This window comes from Symphalangus syndactylus, chromosome 3 (assembly GCF_028878055.3).
Source record: "Symphalangus syndactylus isolate Jambi chromosome 3, NHGRI_mSymSyn1-v2.1_pri, whole genome shotgun sequence".
In the NCBI taxonomy this organism is placed as follows: Eukaryota; Metazoa; Chordata; class Mammalia; order Primates; family Hylobatidae; genus Symphalangus; species Symphalangus syndactylus.
Window position 1 is genome coordinate 12,212,878 of NC_072425.2, and position 21,028 is coordinate 12,233,905.

General features: G+C 49.9%; 1 protein-coding gene across 1 annotated transcript in view; it reads right to left on the reverse strand.

The window, feature by feature from the left end:
- Window positions 1-21,028, reverse strand: part of CFAP77 (cilia and flagella associated protein 77) — a 176,562-nt gene that overhangs the window by 49,409 nt on the left and 106,125 nt on the right. The window contains exon 4 of the mRNA XM_055270599.2: window positions 2,294-2,399. Coding sequence (XP_055126574.1) covers window positions 2,294-2,399 — 106 coding nt within the window. The remainder of the gene's footprint in view (window positions 1-2,293; window positions 2,400-21,028) is intronic.

Genomic DNA, 21,028 nt, shown 5'->3' on the forward strand with positions numbered 1-21,028 from the left:
AGTTGAGATTGCCCCATTGCAATCTAGCCTGGGCAACAAGCACGAAACTCCATCTCAAAAACAAACAAACAAATAAAAACAAAAAACAGAAAAACTCCCAGCTCTAATGCGAGGCTAGAAAGCAGTTTGTGCTGGTAATGCTCCCTCTGAAACCGGCCATTACCACAGCAAGTGGACTCTTGCTTGAGCCATTAACGAATAAACTAGTCATGGGTTGCTCTTAAAATGTTATTACAATGCCGAGCTCTTTAATGAGGTGTCTGGGGTTCTGCAGACTGCTGAGAAGAGCCAGGAGAGGCCCTGGCACCCACCACGCCTGGAAATCCTCAGCCTCCCACCTCGCGCACCCCTCCTGGCCCCTCCTGAGGGTACCAGGATTTCTAGAAAGACTCCTCCGATCCCCCGGTTGGCCCTAGAACATCACAGGTGCTGTCGCTGAGTCCCAGGCTTTTCCATAAACAGCAGGAGTGGGACCTCTTCTTCAGGAAAAGCCTGGACTCTCAGGCTGGACACACCTAGGTCTGACACTGTTGGCAAATCACTTCATCTCTCTGAGCCCTAGTTTCCCCGTGAAATAAACCAAACTGAGATGATAGGAGGAGAGACTGACTTCAGGGCATTCTCAGAGAACTAAATGCAGAAACTCAGGGTGCATACTCAGCCCAGCCCTCAGCTCAGAGGCTTGGGGAGGGTGCTGGTTGTGACTGTCATGACAACCAGCCACGCTGGAGCCACGCCCTTGATGAAGTCTATAAAATACCGCGTGAACATAGCGTGATTCTGATTTTACCATCATCAGTCTGGACCTACTGTGGAGAAGGCCAATCTGATCTCTCTGAAAGCTCGAGTTTCAGAATATTTTAAAGGAAGTACTATTTTATTTATTTTTTTTTTATTTTTTTTTATGGAGACAGAGTCTTGCTCTGTTGCCCAGGCTGGAGTACAGTGGCACGATCTTGGCTCACTGCAATCTCCACCTCCTGGGTTCAAGCAACTCTCCTACCTCAGCCTCCCAAGTAGCTGGGATTACAGGCACATGACACCACACCCAGCTAATTTTTTGTATTTTTAGTAGAGATGGGGTTTCACCGTGTTAGCCAGGATGGTCTCGATCTCCGGACCTCATGATCCGCCCGCCTTGGCCTCTCAAAGTGCTGGGATTACAGGCGTGAGCCACCGCACCCAGCCAGGAAGTACCATTTTAGTATCTTTTCTTTTGAGAGAGTCTCACTCTGTCGCCCAGGCTGGAGTGAAATGGTGCAATCTCAGCTCACTGCAACCTCCGTCTCCCGGGTTCAAGCTATTCTCCTGCCTCAGCCTCCTGAGTAGCTGGGATTACAGGTGCCCACTACCATGCCCGGCTAATTTTTGTATTTTTAGGAGAGACAGGAGTTTCACCATGTTGGCTAGGCTGGTCTCAAACCAGGTGATCCACCCACCTCGGCCTCCCAAAGTGCTGGGATTACAGGCGTGAGCCACCACGCCCGGCCTTGAGTATTTTCACATGTGTATGACAACACAAACGAACAATTAAAGATGGTTTTCCTTCCTGCTAAAAACCTCACTGCCCTGACGTCCTGCTTGTTGCTAGGGACTCCCATCACCAGCAATCGGCAGTGTCTGGACATCCTTGGGACCTCAGCTCAAACTTGCCTGTGCGGGCACTGCCTCCCCAAGCCTCAACTTCCACGCCTGGGAAGCAGCGATTACAATGCCTGCCTTGTGGCTTTGGTAGCATAGATGAGAGGATGCATGTCATGAACGGGAGGTGTTTGGAATGCTGCTTCCTGGTTAATTTGTAATAAAATGTTACAAAGTTTAATATAGTGTGTTCTTTAAGGCGCCCTTTCAGAAGTGGTTTCCTCTTCAATTTTGCCTGATTGGCCTTTCCTCTATAGCTTGTACGGACTTACTTCTGTGTGGGCCGGGTTGGGTTAGTCTAAAATCTGATTTTGGGTGTGTGAAGTTGTGCAGAGGTTTGGTGGGAAGGATCCCCAAGTAGGAGTCAGGACAGCTGGGTTCTCATCCCTGCTCAGGGTCACATGGGGCCTATTGACTGATGGCCCGGACCAATCTCCTCTACGCTTTGAGCTTAGGGAGGGTCTGAACTGGATAATCACCAAGATGCTTTCAGCTGTAGATGCTCTGATGCTGGTCAGAAGATGCAACCTGATTTCCCACTCACCCCCAATAACAAACATACACAAGTGTCATCTCGATGCTTGGCCCCGGCCAGCCCTTCTCTCTTCTCTACCCCTTCAGCTGGCAGCTTGGGAGCGAGGGCTGCATTTACCTTCTGCTTCTTCTCCAGTTTGATGGCTTTCTGGGTGGCCTTTTGTTCCTGTACCCACAGCTGCAGGTACCGGTGCTGCAGCAGATCAAAGAAGGGTGTGGAAGGCCTGGAGGGAAGTAAGTCCAGACAGAGTTTGAGGCCCCGGGAAGACCAGAGGCACCCGCTCCACACCCCCCGCCCCCGGGTGCCTCCTAAACGTCAGGGACTGTGGGGCACATCACTCCCACGGCTGTGAGAGCCTCTCTCCCAGCCTTCAAAAGCCACGAAACAGGTCCCTCACATAGGCTTATGAGTGCTGGGCCTGGGATGGTGGTGGGACTCCCTCCTTGACCAAACGTTAGAGGTCTGGTCCTCTGGGCTCTCTTTCTCACTAGGCCTCATCCCTGGGCCCTTCCTTGGCCTGCTGAAGCCAGTTTTAGCCAAGAGTCCCGCTACGTTGATTCCCCAGCCCTTCACATCTGATTACCCTTGACAGCTGGTTAAGTTCCTCACCCACACCCCTGATATCTGATGACCTTGGCCTGCCTTTAGCAAGGATCTTCCTGCCTTGACATCTCCTCTTAGTAATTTTCCATCCACTGACCCCGCCCCTCCCTTGGCTCCTCAGCTAAATGTCCCCACTTCTGTTGTATCTGGAATTGAACTCAGTTCTATACTGAAGCCTCTCCCCTTTTGCAATAGTATTGAATAAAATGTCTTTACCACCTTTAATCGGTGTCTAGCTCTGGTTCTCTTTGACAACGATTTCCAGCCAAGGAGCACTTACCCTAGGCGTTTTGTGTGCTCCACCCCTTCCCAACACGAAAATGGATACTAGTATTATTCCCATCTTACAGATGAGAAGGGTAAGATCCCAGAGCAGCATGGAAGCACTGCAAGGCAGACCCGCTCAGCCACAAACCTCTGTGCCACAAGCAGCAAAGGGCCAACTGCTCCCAGGTGGGACCTAATCTCTAAACAGGTTGAGAGACACAATATCCAAATGGATAATGGCCAAACCATATATAAAAGTAGAACTATGGGCTGGGTACGGTGGCTCACGCCTGTAATCCCAGCACTTTGGGAGGCCGAGGAAGGTGGATCACCTGAGGTCAGGAGTTTGCCACCAGCCTGGCCAACAGGGTAAAGCCCTGTCTCTACTAAAAATACAAACATTAGCTGGGCATGGTGGCGTGTGCCTGTAATCCCAACTACTAGGAAGGCTGACACAGGAGAATTGCTTGAACCCAGGAGATGAAGGTTGCAGTGAGCCAAGATCACATCACTGCACTCCAGCCTGGGCAACACAGCAAGACTCTGTCTCAAAAAAAAAAAAAAAAGAAAAAGAACTAAGAGCCACAATCTGCAGCAGCTAGGCCAGGAAACCAGCCCGTTTTGTACAGTAACCAGTCCAGGAAGCCACCTGCTATGCCAGACTGGTAGGAAGTCAGACTGCAGTCTCTACCAACAGGCCAGGAAGCCAAACAATGAAACAGCTAACCTAGAATGTCCGGGACTTGGTTAATAACTCCTGGCTCCCCTAAGTTTTGTACCCACTTGCAGCTTAGAACCAACCAGAGAAAACTAAATAAGCACCCCAACCAGTCCCATAGAATGCCCCCATATATATAAGATAGATATCTAGAATTTATGATGTATATCATATATATGATGCATATACATATATTTCCATTTTCATGAGGAAGAAAATGAAAAGATAAACCAAACTTATTAACTAAGAAGCTACCTGTAGAATGAGGGAGAGTACAGGAAGGAAATGACAGAAAGGAAAGCTAGAACTTTTTGAATAGACTTTGTGTTATAGTTTTGACTTTGGAAACATAAAAAATGGGTTTTTTGCTAATGATGAAAAAAAGAGAAAGGATTAGCATCTACCCCAAATAACAAGAGGAGAAAGCAAATGAACCTAATTGTATGTCAACTTGTGGCATAACCACAGATGATTTCAAGTGACTTTATTTATTTATTTATTTATTTATTTATTTAGGTGGAGTCTTGCTCTGTCACCCAGCTGAAGTGCAGTGATGCAATCTCAGCTCACTGCAACCTTGCCTCCCAGGTTCAAGTGATTCTCCCACCTCAGCCTCCTGAGCAGCTGGGATCACAGGCACTAGCCACAACACCCAGCTAATTTTTTTTATTTTTAGTAGAGACAGGGTTTTGCTATGTTGACCAGGCTGGTCTCAAACTCCTGACCTCAAGTGATCCGCCCACCTTGGCCCCCCAAAGTGCTGGGATTACAGGCATGAGCCACCGCGCCTGGCCGGAAAAGTTCTTTATAGAAAAACCAGAGCTCATAAATGCAGGAGGAATGACAGAATTAGTGGGGAAATCAGTGTTTTGCGACTCCTAATGAAATAATGGATCTAGGGGACATTCATCTGTGGCTGCTAAAATGATTAGGTGGAGGCTGATGGGGAGCTTCCCAGCAGATGGGTCATGCTGCAGCAGCTGAACCAAATGACCAGCCGTTTATATGATCATCATTTTATTATTGTGGTAAATATACACAACATAAAATTGACCCCAGTTATCAATCTTGACATCACTGACAGTGACAAATAGATACTGTGCCAGAAGTGATATGCTAGGAGGGATGCTGGACTGCCTACCAAATATGTTTGGGGGAAAAAACCCCAAAGTAAACTGGAAGGTAATCAAGCCTCTAGACTAGCATTGTCAAATTACTTCTTTTTCTTTTCCTTTTTTTTTCTTTTTGAGACAGAGTCTTGCTCTGTTGCCCAGGCTGGAGTGTAGTGGCATGATCTCAGCTCACTGCAACCTCCACCTCCTGGGTTCAAGTGACTCTCCTGCCTCAACCTCCCGAGTAGCTGGGACTACAGGTGCCCACCACCATACCCAGTTAATTTTTGCCTTTTTAGAAGAGATGGGGTTTGGTCATTTGGCCAGGCTGGTCTTGAACTGTTGACCTCAGGTGATCCACCCACCTTGGCCTCCCAAAGTGCTGGGATTACAAGCGTGAGCCACTGCACCTGGCCTCAAATTACTTTCAATAGAAAAAAACTGCAATTACTTTTGTACCAACCTAATATAACGTGAGCTACCCTGTAACCCCAAACCAAGGGATGCCTGGAGCCGCCAGCAGCTGGAAGAGGCAGGAAGGGTCCTCAGCTAGAGCCCTGGGAGGGAGCGGGGTCTGCTGACTCCTGTTTCATGCCTCTGGCCTCCAGAATTGTGAGATAATCATTTCCTGTTGTGTAAGCCACCAAGTTCATGGTAATTTGTGACACTGGCCACAGGACACTTGTACGCAGGGGTTCCTCAGCCTACACACTGGGAAACATCGATGGGAACCACCTTTCCCATGAGTGACATCCAGAACACGGCCAGTGACTAGAACATGAAGAGTCTTCGACAGCTGAAGGGCCCTTTGAGCAGCGTTTCTCAAACTATGCACCTGGGTCACCGTGGGATCTTGTTCAGGGCACCTCCAGTTCAGTCACGTGGGGCGGCTAGAGGCGCTGCATCCAGGCCTCATGCTTCAAGGCTTACGGTCCTGGAGATGATCTAACCCCAGGCTCTGAGCCTCCCGAAGTCCCATGAAGGTGCAGGTGATTATTTCTGTGCAGCTATGTAAAGACTTTCGTCTAGGGAGAGAAGCCACAGCTTTTATCTGATATTCTCGGCCTCCCAAGTGGCTGGGACCTCAGGCGTGCGCCACCATATCTGGCTAATTTTTTGTTTATTTTTTGTAGAGATAGGGGGTCTCACTATGTTGCCCAGGCTGGTCTCGAACTCCTGAGTTCAAGTGATCCTCCTGTCTCTGCCTCCCAAAATGTTGGGATTATAGGTGTGAGCCACCGCACCTGGTTTATGTGTTTTTCAAAGATGCAAATGCCTTAGGAAGGGGTCAGAACCTCAGAACTTACCCCGTGACTTAATTTCACAGAAAAAAGAATGAGGAAATGGAGGTGCTGAGAGGGGAAGCGGCTCCCAGGGTCACATAGCTCGGGACCGGAGATGGCAGACCTTGAGCCTCTCACTCTGCGTTTTATGTAGTCTGCATGGTGGTCTTACACTTTGAAATCATTGTCAACACTTAAAAATTAAATTTTTTTCCATTCAAAAAACAACTTCCTGGAGTGTCTTGACATTTTGTAAGTTCTGCCAATGCTGGACTGCACTCCTGGCTGCAGCAATTGGCCGGCGCTGAGTAAAAGTTCCCCTTCCGCCCCAGGCCTCACCCTGCCCTATTGCCCTATCAGGCTGGCTGGGCTCTCTGCCGGGCTCCTCCACGTGTTTCAGCTTATGGCCCAGAGACAGCTGTAGAGCTAAGCCAGACCCTAAATATCCACTCCCTGGGCCCTGACTGTGTGCCTAGGCCAGTCTGCCTCCCCTCCACGAAGCTCTCTTTGGGCCAGGGCTGAGCTGGGAGTCTGTCTGAGCAAAGGTTCAGCAGCTTCAAGCTGCCGCCCCTGCTCAGAGGTCCTTCACACAGCAGCCTGTGGTGCAGCTACAAATGGTGGTTCTTTGTTTTCCAGTTCCTTTACCCCTGCGGTGACTTTTATTACTTAATTATTACACACCCCATGCTTCTGAGCAGCCTAATTTATAGCTGTGTTTTCTAATGACACTAGATTCGTAATCTGAAAATATCTACCCCAAGAGGCCATTCACAACAGAAAAGCTCTCTTCTCAGCAGTCCCCGGCACATCCATCGCCACCACAAAGGCACCCTCAGCCCTCCTGCGGGCTTGGCTGACATCCTCGTGTCTTGCTCCGGCCAGCAGCTCTTATCACCGGGAAAGGGGCTTGGGGCATGAGAGTAACCAACAAACCCTGGGAGTCCCAACGGCCCCAGCCTGGGTTCTCTGAAGGAGACCAGCAGGCTGTGCCCGCTTCTGCTCTGGCTCCTTACCTTGGATACAAAGGTGGAGAAGCTGGTCTGACATGGGAAGAACCTAGGACATAAGTCAGATCATATCACCCCTTGCTTAAAATGCCTTCCATGGCCCCGCCATGCCTTAGCCTAAGCCCAGACTCATTGCCCGGGCCACAGGGCCCTTCCAGCGGCTCCTGCCTCCTTCTCCAGCTCCTTCCTGACATTCATGCCACCCCCTACCTCGTCTTCCAAGCCCTGGAATCCTTTCTCTCGCTCAGCACACACTCAGCTTCCCCTTTGCCTTCAGGTCCCAGTAGTGAGGCCACCTCCCCAGAGGGCTCCTCCCCAACCAGCCCATCCTAGGACAGCCCTGGTCCGGCGCCCTCCCACGCGGGGCACTCATTCATTCATTTGTTTGCTTATTTACAGCAGATCTTGGCCATTGGCCACCAACATCACGAGGGCGGGGATGGTTTCTATCTGGTGTGAACTGGCACAGTGCTGCTCTCAGTAATTATTTCTTGTTGAAAAAGACAGAGAGAAAGAGAGGACACACGGCAGGAGGGAAGGGGGGAAGGAGACAGAGAGAAAGACTAGGCAGAATTTTAGGAGATAAACTTTTCATAATTCAGGATATTGTAAATTGGGCTATATATAAGTTATAACAAACCAAAAGAAGCGAATGGAGGGAAATTGCAATTCAGTGGAGGAAGGATAGTCTTTTCAACAAATGGTGCTGGAGCCTTGGACATCTTGGACAAAACAAACAACAAAGCAAACAAACATAACAAACTCAACCTAAGTCTCACACCTGATACAAGAATTAACTCAAATGGATCACAGATTTAAATACAAAACATTAAACTGTACAACTTCTAGAAGAAAACATAGGAGAAAATGTTTGGGATCTAAGGCTACGTAAAGAGTTTCTTAGACTCAACACCAAAAATATAACCCATGAAAGAAAAAAACTGATAAATTGGGCTTCCTCAGAATTAAAAACGTTTGCTGTGTGGGAGATCTGGTTCGGAGGATGGAGAGACAAGCTATAGACAGGGAGAACACATCTGTAAACCATATATCTGGCAAAGGACTCGTATCTGGAATAAAAAACTCTCAAAACTCAACAGTAAAACAAAACAAATCAAAACCAAAAAAAACCCCCAAACAATCCCATTAGAAAATTGACGGCCAGGCATGGTGGCTCACGCCTGTAATCCCAGCAGTTTGGGAGGCCAAGGGGGGCAGATCACCTGAGGTCAGGAGTTCGAGACCAGCCTGTCCACCATGGCGAAACCTCGTCTCTACTAAAAATACAAAAATTAGCCAGGCATGGTGGCGGGTGCTTGTAATCCCAGCTAATCAAGAGGCTGAGACACAAGAATCGCTTGAACCTGGGAGGTGGAAGTTGCAGTGAGCCGAGATTGCACCACTGTGCTCCAGGATGGGTGACAGAGAGAGACTCCGTCTCAAAAAAAAAAGAAAATTGGCAAAGCCCAGCCCAGTGGCTCATGCCTGTAATCCCCCCATGTTGGGAGTCCAAGGCGGGAGGATTCCTTGAGCCCAAGAGTTTGAGACCAGCCTGGGCAACGTGGCAAAACCCTCTCTACAAAAACCAAAAAAAAAAAAAAAAAAAAAAAAAAAGAATGAAAGAAAGAAAGAAAATAGGCAAAAGACATGAAGAGATATTTCATCAAAGAGAATATATGGATGGCAAACAAACACATGAAAGAATAGTCAACATCTGTAGCCATTAGAGAAATGCAGATGAAGACTATGATATCACTATGCCCCCATTAGTACAGCTAAAATAAGAGGGCATAATGACACTACCAAATGAGAATGCACAGAAACTACAGCTCCCATGCACTGCTGGTGAGGATGGAAAATGGCACAGCCACTCTGGAAACTGTTTGGCAGCTTCTTTTTCTTTTGTTTTTTCTTTTTTTTTTTTTTTTAGACAGAGTCTTGCCCTGTCGCCAGGCTGGAGTGCAGTGGTGCAATCTCGGCTCACTGCAACCTCCGCCTCCCGGGTTCAAGCAACTCTCCTGTCTTAGCCTCCCAAGTAGCTGGGATTACAGGTGCCCACCACGCCCAGCTAATATTTTATATTTTTAGTAGAGACAGGGTTTCACCGTGTTAGCCAGGATGGTCTCGATCTCCTGACCTTGTGATCTGCGTGCCTCGGCCTCCCAAAATGCTGGGATTACAGGCATGAGCCACCGCGCCCAGCCGGCAGTTTCTTAAAAAACTAAACACATACTTGGCCGGGCGCGGTGGCTCACGCCTGTAATCCCAGCACTTTGGGAGGCTAAGGCGGGTGGATCACGAGGTCAGGAGATCGAGACCATCCTGGCTAACTCGGTGAAACCCCGTCTCTACTAAAAATACAAAAAATTAGCTGTACGTGGTGGCAGGCGCCTGTAGTCCCAGCTACTGGGGAGGCTGAGGCAGGAGAATGGTGAGAACCTGGGAGGCGGAGCTTGCAGTGAGCCGAGATCGCACCACTGCACTCCAGCCTGGGCGACAGAGCGAGACTCCACCTCAAAAATAAATAAATAAATAAATAATATGGCATGTGTCGAATAATTTTTTTTTTTTGAGACAGAGTCTTGCTCTGTTGCCCAGGCTGAAGTGCAGTGGCATAATCCCTGCTTACTGCAACCTCCGCCTCCCAGGTTCAAGTGATTCTTGTGCCTCAGCCTCCCGAGTAGGTGTTATTACGGGCATGCACCACCACGCCCAGCTAATTTTTGTATTTTTAGTAGAGACGGGGTTTCACCATATTTGGCCAGGCTGGTCTCCAACTCCTGGCCTCAAGTGATCTGCCCATCTTGGCCTCCCAAAGTGCTGGGATTACAGGCATGAGCTACCACGCCCGTCTTTAATTTTTTTTAAGTATGTTATTTTCCTGGATTTTTGTGGTTTGTGGTATTGGTCAACTAATTTAAATGTGCAATTTGTCCTGATTTCTTTTCTCATCCTAATCAATTGTTCAGTTTTGTGCCTGAATTTGTATTTATGATTTTGAATTTTTTTTTCTGAAAGAGGGCCCCCAAGCTTGAATAAGCTCCAGGCTTATTATCCCACAAAACCTGGAGCTGTCCTGCATGCAGGTAAGATTTTGATTTTTTAATTAGCCTGAGAGAATATCATGTACAACTTTCTGCCAATAAATGAAATAAATTAGGCAATTCTTCCAGGAAAATATAAAAGATCAAAGTTGACTGAAGTGCTTATACAAAACTTTAGTAGAGCCTTGGAAACCACGCCTGGGTACTTGTATTTATTTATTTATTTTTGAGACGGAGTCTTGCTCTGTCGCCTAGGCTGGAGCGCAGTGGCGTGATCTCTGCTCACTGTAACCTCCACCTCCCCGGCTCAAGAGATTCTCCTGCCTCAGCCTCTCGGGTAGCTGAGATTACAGGCTCACGCTGCCAAGCCCGGCTAATTTATTTATTTATTTATCTATCTATTTATTTATTTATTTTTAAGTAGAGACAGGGTTTTGCCCCCAGGCTGATTCAAACTCCTGACCTCAAGTGATCTGCCCTCCTTGGCCTCCCAAAGTGCTGGGATTGCAGGCATGAACCACAGTGCCTGACTCCAGGTACTTTTACACACAAGCTCTCCCAATCGTGCTATAGAAACTATTCCAGAACTTTGCAGAACTTTTTCTAAAACAGCTTCCCAAATCATTTTATGATCACAAACCGAGACAAGGAGAATACACACACTACTGGTCAGTCTCACTTATAAACACAAATCAAAGAATAAAAAGTAAAGTAGGTTGGGTACAGTGGCTCATGCCTGTAATCCCAGCACTTTGGGAGGCCAAGGTGGGTGGATCTCTTGAGCTCAGGAGTTCGAGACCAGCCTGGGCAACATGGCAACACCTTGTCTCTAAAAAAAAATGAGAAAATTTAAAAAAGGATGCTATGTAAAATAGCACCAAATCAAATAGGCTAATGCATTAACAGCAAAGGCTCGTTGTAATATCTTGCATTCATCCTCAAGCCTGGGAGTGGGGGTGGCAGGGCAGAAACCAGACACACGGACGCAGCTCACTCCCTGCCACTTCTCACCAAGCAGCCAGCCAGGGGAGGAAAGAAATTCATCTTCCAATGAAATTGGGAGTATTGATGACACCCAAGCCTGGGCATATTAATTGGAGCATGGAGATCGCCTTTTGTAATTAGAAGTGACCAGAGAAGCCGAGGGAGCCTGAGGTTTCACCTAAGAGACCAGGAAAGAAGTCGACCCTTAGAGCAGGTGTGAATGGGCCCCTCAGTCAAGGGTCAGGTGTTCTCGGACCCCCCTGTGCCTCCCAGTTGTTCACTGAGCTGGTCACATTTGTAAAAGTGATGCCTTCATGATGAAATATTATGCAGCTGCCAAAAAGAATGAAGTGGATGTGCATGTAATGAGCCAGAGAGATCCCTGAGACACGTCGTGTGTCAAACAAGAAGTTGGGGAGGAGACATACAGTACAGGTGCCTCTGCTCAAACGTGGATGGATGAAAAAAAGACCGGAAGGCCAGGTGCAGTGGCTCATATCTGTAATCGCAGCACTTGGGAGGCTGAGGGGGGTGGATCACTTGAGGTCAGGAGTTCCAGACCAGCCTGGCCAATGTGGCAAAACCCTGTCTCTACTAAAAAGTACAAAAATTAACCGAGCATGGTGGCAGGTGCCTGTAATCCCAGCTATGCGGGAGGCTGAGACAGGAGAATCGCTTGAACCTGGGAGATGGAGGTTACGGTGAACTGAGATCATGCCACTGCACTTCAGCCTGGACAACAGAGTGAAACCCTGTCTCAAAAAAAAAAAAAAAAAAAAGAGAGAAAGAAGAAAGAAGCCTACCAGTGATGCCCACAGCGAAGCCTGAGGCAGGGGAGCAGAACTAGGGATGGGGTAAGGGAGACTTTCATCTTTCAGCTTACCTAGTGGTTTTATATGATCCTTTTGCAAAGAATAGAGGAAAAAAAGGAAAAAAAAGGACTCCTGAGAGTTGGCTGAGGCCGTGTGGCCAGTGGTGAGGGTGATGGATTCCAGTCCCCAGACTCGGGGTCAGGATGCATTCCCAGCTCCACCTGCCATCACAGGTCCACCCCGAACATCAGATCAGAACTCTCCAGGCCATTTGTTTTCCACCACGAAGCACCCGGGGGTGATCCTGCCTTCTTGGAGCCATGGGAGCACCCTTGGCTGGAGAGCCCAGCCCTACCCCACCATGCACTGGGGACATCTAGCATTTCCCTGTGTACTTGATCTTTCTAGAATGCAGCTTTAGGAGCCGTTTTTCCTGTTGTCTTCCATAACCATTTTTTGATGCTACCTTACAACATGTCCAGTTTTTTAAGTAAATATAGTTCTTTACGGTAAAATGTAGGCATTTTTCCCACCCCCAAAATGAACGATTTTTGCCCCAGGCGGAGAACCCCTGTGGTAACAATTACAGCCGTCCTTTCTGCAGCTTTCTTTTGAGGCGCTGGAGGGGTTCACATGGAGGATCTTAATTATTTATCCTCACTAAATGAGCCTGGAAAAGATGGGAATGGGAAGCGAGGCCCAGAGAGGTCAAATGGCTTGCCCAGGGTCACACAGCACACTCCAGTAGCAAAGCCTGGACGCCCACCCTTCCGGCTGCAGTGTCTCCGGCCAAGAGAATTTGAACCAATTTTCACAAAAGAGAGGGCAGTTAAGGCTGAACAACACTGCCCAGTAAGCCAGCTGCAGATAGAGGCCAAGTCCAGGGGCCCTGGCTATTTTCATATAGGACCCCAGACTTTCCCAGACGCCATCCTTTGTCCCTGGACCCTGCAATAGCCCCCATCCCCTGGCCCCCTGCTCCTCATAGGAGCCAGGGCTTTTTTAAAAAAAATGCAGGTCTGGGGCCGGGTGCAGTGGCTCACACCTGTAATCCCACCACTTTGGGAGGCCAAGGCAGGTGGATCACTTGAGGTCAGGAGTTCAAGACCAGCCTAGCCAAAAAGGTGAAACCATGTCACTACTAAAAATACAAAAATTAGCTCAGCATGGTGGCATGCACCTGTAGTCTACTTAGGAGGCTGTGGCAGGGGAGTTGCTTGAACCTGGGAGGCGGAGGTTGCAGTGAGCTGAGATTGCTGAGATTTTGCCACTACACTCCAGCCTGGGTGACAGACTGAGACTTCATCTAAAAAAAAAAAAAAAGCAAGTCTGTTTCTGTCTTTCTCAGCACAACCGGTGGCTTCCCATTGCCCCTGGGAGTGCATGATTCTCGAGGGTCTCCATCTCAGTCCCTCTCCTACACCCTCCCAAATGCAGAGTCCTCCCACACCTCCTCCTGGACTCCTCTCCTTCTCCTGGCGGACCCCTCTCAAGACCTCCCTTAGCTCTGCCCACTCTGCCATGCCTGCACTTTGCACATGCAAAGGTGTTTGAAGTTCTTTCTAATAGTTGGCTCAGGGTCCACCTTTCCCACCAGGCTCTGAGCTCCACCGAGCAGGGATGGTGCTGGGTTGTCCTCTCCAAATCTCCAGGCCTGGACTGTCTGCACTCAGTAGAGAAGCCGAGTGACTCTGGAAGCCTTTGGAAACTCCTTTCTGAGGACTCATGGCCTCAACTGCAATGCCCAGTAGGAGGTCTTTGGAAGAAATGGGCTTTTCCTTGGGGAACCTAGTGACGGGGGTGGGGTGGCCCTGATATCCTTCAGAACGGGTGCAAGCACCGAGGACACGTGGCCTCTTCATTCCCTTCTCTCTCTCTCATGGGAAGATCAGCCATTAAGTCGGCATGTCAGAGCCCATCCTGGATCCTCACACCCTGGAGAACAGAGAGCCCAGCGAGACCGGCAGACGCCGTGGAAGCAACCCCTTCCTCAAGATGAATGAGAGGAGGTTGCTGAAGCCGAGGACAGGCTGGAGGAGCCAGGGAGATCTGCTGCTCTCAGACCTGTTCCTTATGAATCTTCAGGACTGTGTTCAGAAGTAATTCAGGCTTACGAACGTCTGTGCTTCTGTGTGATACTGAAAGGGTCTGCCCGGGCAGTGGGGTGGGGATGCAGGACTGCGGGCTGCTCCGAGGCAGGACGGCCCTCCTGGCCTTTGAGGCTCTTCAGAGCCCAGGGAGAGAGGAATGGAGGGCTAGCCCTGCGCCAGTGTCTGGGGAGAGGCTCCTGGGCCGGGGGTGCAGAAGCAATTGGGTCAGATCCACACCGGACCTGAGGCCGGGAGCTTGGTGAGGGCTGGGGATCCTCCTGGAGGCTCGGGAAGGCACTGACTGAGAAGGGACATGAGGGACTGCTGGGGTATGGAAATGTGCTGTATCTTTTAATTAATTAATTTATTTAGAAACTGGCTGGTGTGCAGTGGTGTGATCCTAGCTCACTGCAGCTTTAATCTCCCGGGCTCAAGCAATCCTCTCACCTCAGCCTCCTGAGTAGCTGGGACTACAACACTCACCACCATAACTGGCTAATTTTTAAATTTTTGTAGAGGTGGGAGTCTCCCTATGTTGCCCAGGCTGGTATTGAACACCTGGCCTCAAGCAATCTTTCCATCTTGGCCTTCTGAAGTCCTGGGATTACAGGTGTGAACCGCTGTGCCTGGCCTGGAAATGTACTATATCTTCATTGGATACCTAGGTGTATAAATTTGTCAAAACTCATCAATTTGTGCATGGATCATTGTATTGTCTGGAAATTACACCTCAATAAGGCTGTTTCAAAAGAAAAACTAAAAAGATGAGATTGAGGCGTAAACGGTTGAGGCAGGAGTTATAGCAGAGGAAAGGCTTTATGAATGTACTAGAGATGGTTTCTGAGTGAGAGGAAAAGGGAGGGGGCATGATGCCAGACACTGTTGCTGTGTAGCAGAGTGGATTAGCCTGGGGGAGGGGGAATGGTACAGGATTTGAGAGCCCAAGGACATTTCAGGAGGAGGAAGGGGACAGCAGAAGGGTGGTGCACCTTGTGAATGAGATCTCAACTCTACGTTCACTCGCTCGTTAGTCCATCCATCCACCCATCCACCCACCCGTTCATCCATCCATCCACCCATCCTTCCATCCACCCACCCATCCATCCACCTATCCATCCATCCATCCGTCCATTCATCCACCCACCCATCCACTCATCCATCCATCCATCCATCTATCCACCCACCCATTCATCCACCTATCCATCCATCCATCCATCCATCCATCCATCCATCAATCCATCCACCCATCCATCTATCCATCCATCCACCCATCCATTCATCCATCATCCATCCACCCATCCACGCATCCATCCATCCATCCATTCATCCATCTACCCACCCAACCATCCATGCATCCATCCATTCATCCATCCATCTATCCATCCATCCATCCATCCATCCATCCACCCACCCACCCACCCACCCACCCATTCATCTATCTATCCATCCATCCACCCATCCATCCATCCATCCATCCATCCATCCACCCATCCATTCATCCATCTACTCACCCACCCATCCACTCATCCATCCATCCATCCACCCATCCATCCATCCACCCATCCACCCACCCATCCATCCACCTATGCATCCATCCATCCACCCATCCATCCACCTATCCATCCATCCACCCACCCACCCATCCATCCATCCACCCACCCACCCACTCATCCATCCACCTATCCATCCATCCAACCAACCATCCACCCACTCACCCATCCACCCACCCATCCATCCATCCATTCATTCACCCACCCACCCACCTATCCATCCACCCATCTGGCCCATCTAGGAGCATTAATGGTATGTCTGAACGTGGGGGTGGCTCCCTGCCCTCTGGGGTCACAGAGCATGCAGCAGAAATAACCATCCTCACAGCTCACACTCCCTGCCTGCCTCCTCAATCCCTGGGACAACAACTCGAGAGACTGTTATCGATATCCTCACTTTACAGATGAGAAATCTGAGGCCCAGGGAACGCCACTGTCTTGCTCAAGACCAGGCAGTAGTCGTTCGAATCGTAAACCTGTGGGGGTAGCCACGCTGCAGCCCTATCGCCCTGCAGTGTCAAGGGCCAACGCCAGTGTAGACAGCCGCCTGCAGTGTGGCTGGAGCTCAGAGGAGAGAAAGGTTAATTCAGCAAGGGCGTGGGATGAGGGACGTCTCCTCTGAGGCTTTGGACAGATCTCTGGGGATGGGCAGAAGGTGGCCGGGCAGGGGAGCTCCAGACAGGGAACCGCGTGAACACAGGCAGGCCTCCCAGCTGGAGATGGGCCTGATCTGCCCTGAAGAATAACAGCAATTCAAAATGCCTCCCATCCTAATAAGCACTTTCTATACCAAGCCCTCCACGTACAAAGCTCACTGAGTCCTCACAATTCTGGAAGGGAGGATGGAGACTCCTGGCTTTCAGAAGGGGAAACTGAGGCTCAGAGAAATAGAGCAAGTTGCCCGTGTGATGCTCGGGGATGCAGAGTAGCCAGGCAGGAGAGCCAGGATCCGAATCCGGGTTCCCCTGGCCCTGAGGCTTTTTGCCCCTAATGGTTAAGCTGTGTGCTGAGCGGCTCCAAGATGGGTCTGAATGATCCAGTCATCTCGTCCAGGTGGAGGTAGCTTGGTCAAGTTGGGCTTGTTGGCAGTTTGCGTGCCTGGACTCCTGAGTGAGTGTTTCCCCTACACAAAGGAGTCTGACTTGTCCTGACTTCCACGCTGGGCCCCATCCAGGGGTCTCAGGCCCTCACACTTGGGCTGCGAGGGCTTCCAAGCTGCTGTTTCTACTGTTTGGAAAGCCGGGCTTTGGGCTTGCTTGCGGATTCCTGAACAGCCAGTGTCGTGATGACAGGGCCCCCACTAAGAGCTTCGACAAATTATTTGCTGATAACCTGGCAGGAACCCCCCAGAAAAGTTTCTCACCACCGGACGTGCCCACTAGCAACAAAACCGTGTCAAAACTCAGTCCCATAAAGCGGAAAAGGGGGAATGAAATGAAATCAGCTTCTACTTGGGGTAGGCCTCCCAGAAACTTCAAATCAGTTCCATTAAACCCGTCCTGACTGCTCCGCGATTGATACCCCAGACCAGGGGTTGATCTCCGACGCAGGCACAGGGGACATGCAGGGGAAATGGAAATTATCATTTGCAAACATTAGGCTGACACTTTGTGTGTGCGGGGGATGAGGGCTGACAGCTCTGATTTGCCGGTGCGGCTCGGCTCTGCCAGGAGTGCTCTGTGGATTAGAGGGGCCCTTTCATGGCAACCCATCTTCATCTTCGCTGCTCATTAAAACTTTGTGGAGCTGGAGAACTTGGCGGAAGAGAGGAAGCTGGAGGAGCCTTCTGAGGGACTTTAGGTACACATTTGTTGAAAGGTGTTTCAGAAGGGAGACTTGGGTCTGACAAACTGGATTTTAGTACGGCTCTCCGTTCACAGCGGGCTAAAATAATTGGTCATCAGTGACTACTAATTCGGTTTAGTAGCCAGAGGCGATTTTTTTCTTCCTGGAAAATCAATGACAGCGCGGAGGTCTGTTCAACGTGATTCCGCTCAAGACGGGTCCTTATTTGGCTCTTGATGCTTCTTCCAGTGGAGACAGCTATTTTGTTAAAATAAAATTAAAATCCATCTCTAATATGCCAGCAGTCTGCTGCTCCCAGGGGCCGCGGAGGTGCTGGCACCCTTGCAGCTGAGAAGGGACGGAGGGGCGGATGGTGGCCTCTGAGGCTGAGACCGTGGATGGCTGGTTTGGGAGGAGGGAGAAGGCTGGAGGGCTGGGCTTCCCTCCACAATATGAAATCGACACCCGATCCATGACGGACACCCAGAAGCGGAGCCGTCTAGGGAGCCCCACCTTCTCCACCGGCCGGGTGGGGTTTCAGAACGCCCTCGTGTTCTCGCACAGCCCCGAGCCGCACGTTGCAGGGCTGGGGTGTCTCCCTTCTTCCTTGGCACCCAGGGCTTCCTGAATGGCTTGGCTGTCTCACTGTCAAGTGACTTCCATGGCTGTTTACCGAGCACTTTGCTTGTGCCTATAGTTTCACCGCGGTTTTTTTCTAACAAGCGATTATAACATTGCCCGTGGGTACCAAAGTTACCACTAAATCCATTTTTTTTAAACTGAAGCTTTTATGGAGATCATTGTAGATTCACTTGTACGAAATGATGCAGAGAGATCCCACGTGCCCCTTACCCAGTTTCCCCCAATGGTAACTGTAGAATAAAATCACAGCCAGGATAATGGCATTGATACAGCCCAACAACGTCATTCAGATTTCCCTGATTTCACCCACACAGTGTGTGTGTGTGTGTGTGTGTGTGTGTGTATTTCCGTGCGGTTTAATCACGTGTTGTTTTATGCGTCCACCACCATAGTCAAGACACAGAATATTCCATCCCCACAAGGCTCCCTCCTCTTGTCCTTTGGAACCACACCCACCTCCCTTCCACACTGCACTCATGTTCCAGGGACTGCATCGTTTCATCCCGACAAGAAACCTACTAGACAGGAACTACTATCATATCAGCCCCACTTTATGTATAAATAAACAGGAGTTCAACAAGATTAAATAACTCACTCAGGATCAGCGTTGGGTGACGACTGCCCTAAAACAGTTGCAAATAGCAGACTCTAGGCCATGTCTGGCCTGCAGACATGCTTAGTTTGGCCTGTAGCATTTTGAAATCTTAAGTAACCAATATATTTTTTTAAAAAAATCAGAAGATTCACAGAAAAGTCCAAATGCCTGGCTTTGTTTACTGAGATGTTAGTTGATCTGGTAACACTGGTACACATTCCTACGTGTCCACAACTGGCTGGAGCTGCCAACTTTAGACCAGGTATGTGCCCCAGGTTGCCGCAGTCCCCACCACTCCCTATAGCCTTACACAGGGCCAGCTTCCCCTTTTATCTGCCAGGCCTCTGCAGGCTCATGAATTTGTAACCCTGGTTCTATGCCAATTAAACAACAAAAATACTTGGTGCCTCTCTCTCTTCCCAAGAGCCCAAGGAACTGTTCACTGAAGGATCTGACACAATTTTTTTCCTGTAGTGGAAGGAGTGCTAATCTCACTGATCGATGGAGAAACGCACGCCCATGGAGAGTGTGTGGCCTGCTTGAGGTTCCTCACCATGGAAATGGGAGAGGTCTGTGTTGAGTCTCGAGTCTTCAGGCTTCAAGGCAAGTTCTCTATCCTCTCTCTGCCTTCATCTCTGCTCACTGCAGAAAGTGGTGCCAGGAGAGGCAAGGAGGGGAGAGAGAAGAGGGAATTCCTCCTTTCTAGGAGGGAAGGGAGTAATGAGGCCTGAAAGGAAGCACTAGGACCAGCCCGCCCATCAGGCCCAGAAGGCCCCGTGCCTGGACCCAAGACACTTTTAGGGACTCATAAAATATTTAAATTTCTTTTTTTTTTCTTTTGAGACAGAGTCTCGCTCTGTCGCCCAGGCTGGAGTGCAGTGGCGTAATCTCGGCTCACTGCAAGCTCCGCCTCCCGGGTTCACGCCATTCTCCTGCCTCAGCCTCTCCGAGTAGCTGGGACTACAGGCGCCCGCCACCATGCCCGGCTAATTTTTTGTATTTTTAGTAGAGACGGGGTTTCACCGTGGTCTCGATCTCCTGACCTCGTGATCCGCCCGCCTCAGCCTCCCAAAGTGCTGGGATTACAAGCGTGAGCCACCGTGCCCAGCCTTAAATTTCTTTTAAAATCAGAAAAAATTAAAAATAATTCAGACTGGATTATATTCATCTTTATACTAACATAACCATAAAATAGATTTTTTTTAAATAGAGGAAGGGACACAGGAAGGCAAGTGTGCCCAGGGGCGCCAGAGTCCTCCTGCAGCCCTGGGAAGGAGGTGCCAGCCCTCAGGTCCAGCTGCCCTGGACCCAAAGACACAGGCCTCCGCCTGAATAAGAAGTTGCATTTGACACAGTCTCTCCTTCCCTCATAATGTCGAGCCGGGGTTCGCTGTCCGAAGAGTGAATAAGAATCACCCAGAGAGCTTAGGAACAGTAGAGATGTCACCCTCCACCCCCAGACCTTCTGGCTCTCTGGGCCTGGGGGTGGGGTGGTGGCAAGGAATCTGCATTTTAACAAGGGTGCCTCCCTCACCCCCGCCAAGTGGTTCTGGCACACGTGTTCCCTGGCACCCTTCGAGGGTCCCAGCTCTGGGTCTTTCCCGGGCAGGGGACCCTCCACTTGCTGGCCACCAGCACTTCTGTCCTCCCAGCAGAGAGCTGGGGTGGGCTTGGGGGCTGAGCTCTGGCCCCCCGGGGGCTGCTGCACCCCTTGGCCCACCCTCATCCCCTCATCGCCTTTTTCTTAATTGACCCCTTGGCTCCAGGGCCTGTTTCTTCTAGGAACGGGTGGAACTGAGGCCCCGCCTGTCTCCCTAGCAGGACGCTTAGAGCTAATTAGAGAAGAGGGTCTCTGGGCTCGTGGCTACTTTTTAATTGTTTGTGGATCCAACATAAAAGCTAATGACGCCGGGAGGCTTGGTTAGCAGCACACACCTGACTTCTAAATCTGAATGAGAGGTCATTTGCAGTGTGTTAACATTTTTCACAAGGGTGAAATCAATTAGCAGTTCCGGCACCGGTGCAGGCAGCAGCCGGCAAGGAAGGCAGCGCTTGATGAAGCCAAAATGGAAAGGGCTGAGAACGAGAGATCCGCCAGGCCACTCAGAAACCAACTGGGCAGGGGGATCCTGGCGCCGGGGGGAAAGGTGAGTCCCAGGTGGGCACCTCTGCCAGGAGGTAGTGAGGATGGCAGAGGCCACGGACTGGGTGTTAGGAGACTGGATTCTCAACAAGTGTGTGTAACTCAGCGGAGAGCCTCACCTGTGGGCCTCAGTTACCCCTTTTCCAAGGTGATCATTGATACCCATCCTTTGCCTGACCAGGAGGAAAGAGAGCATCTCCTCACTATCTCCCGTGGT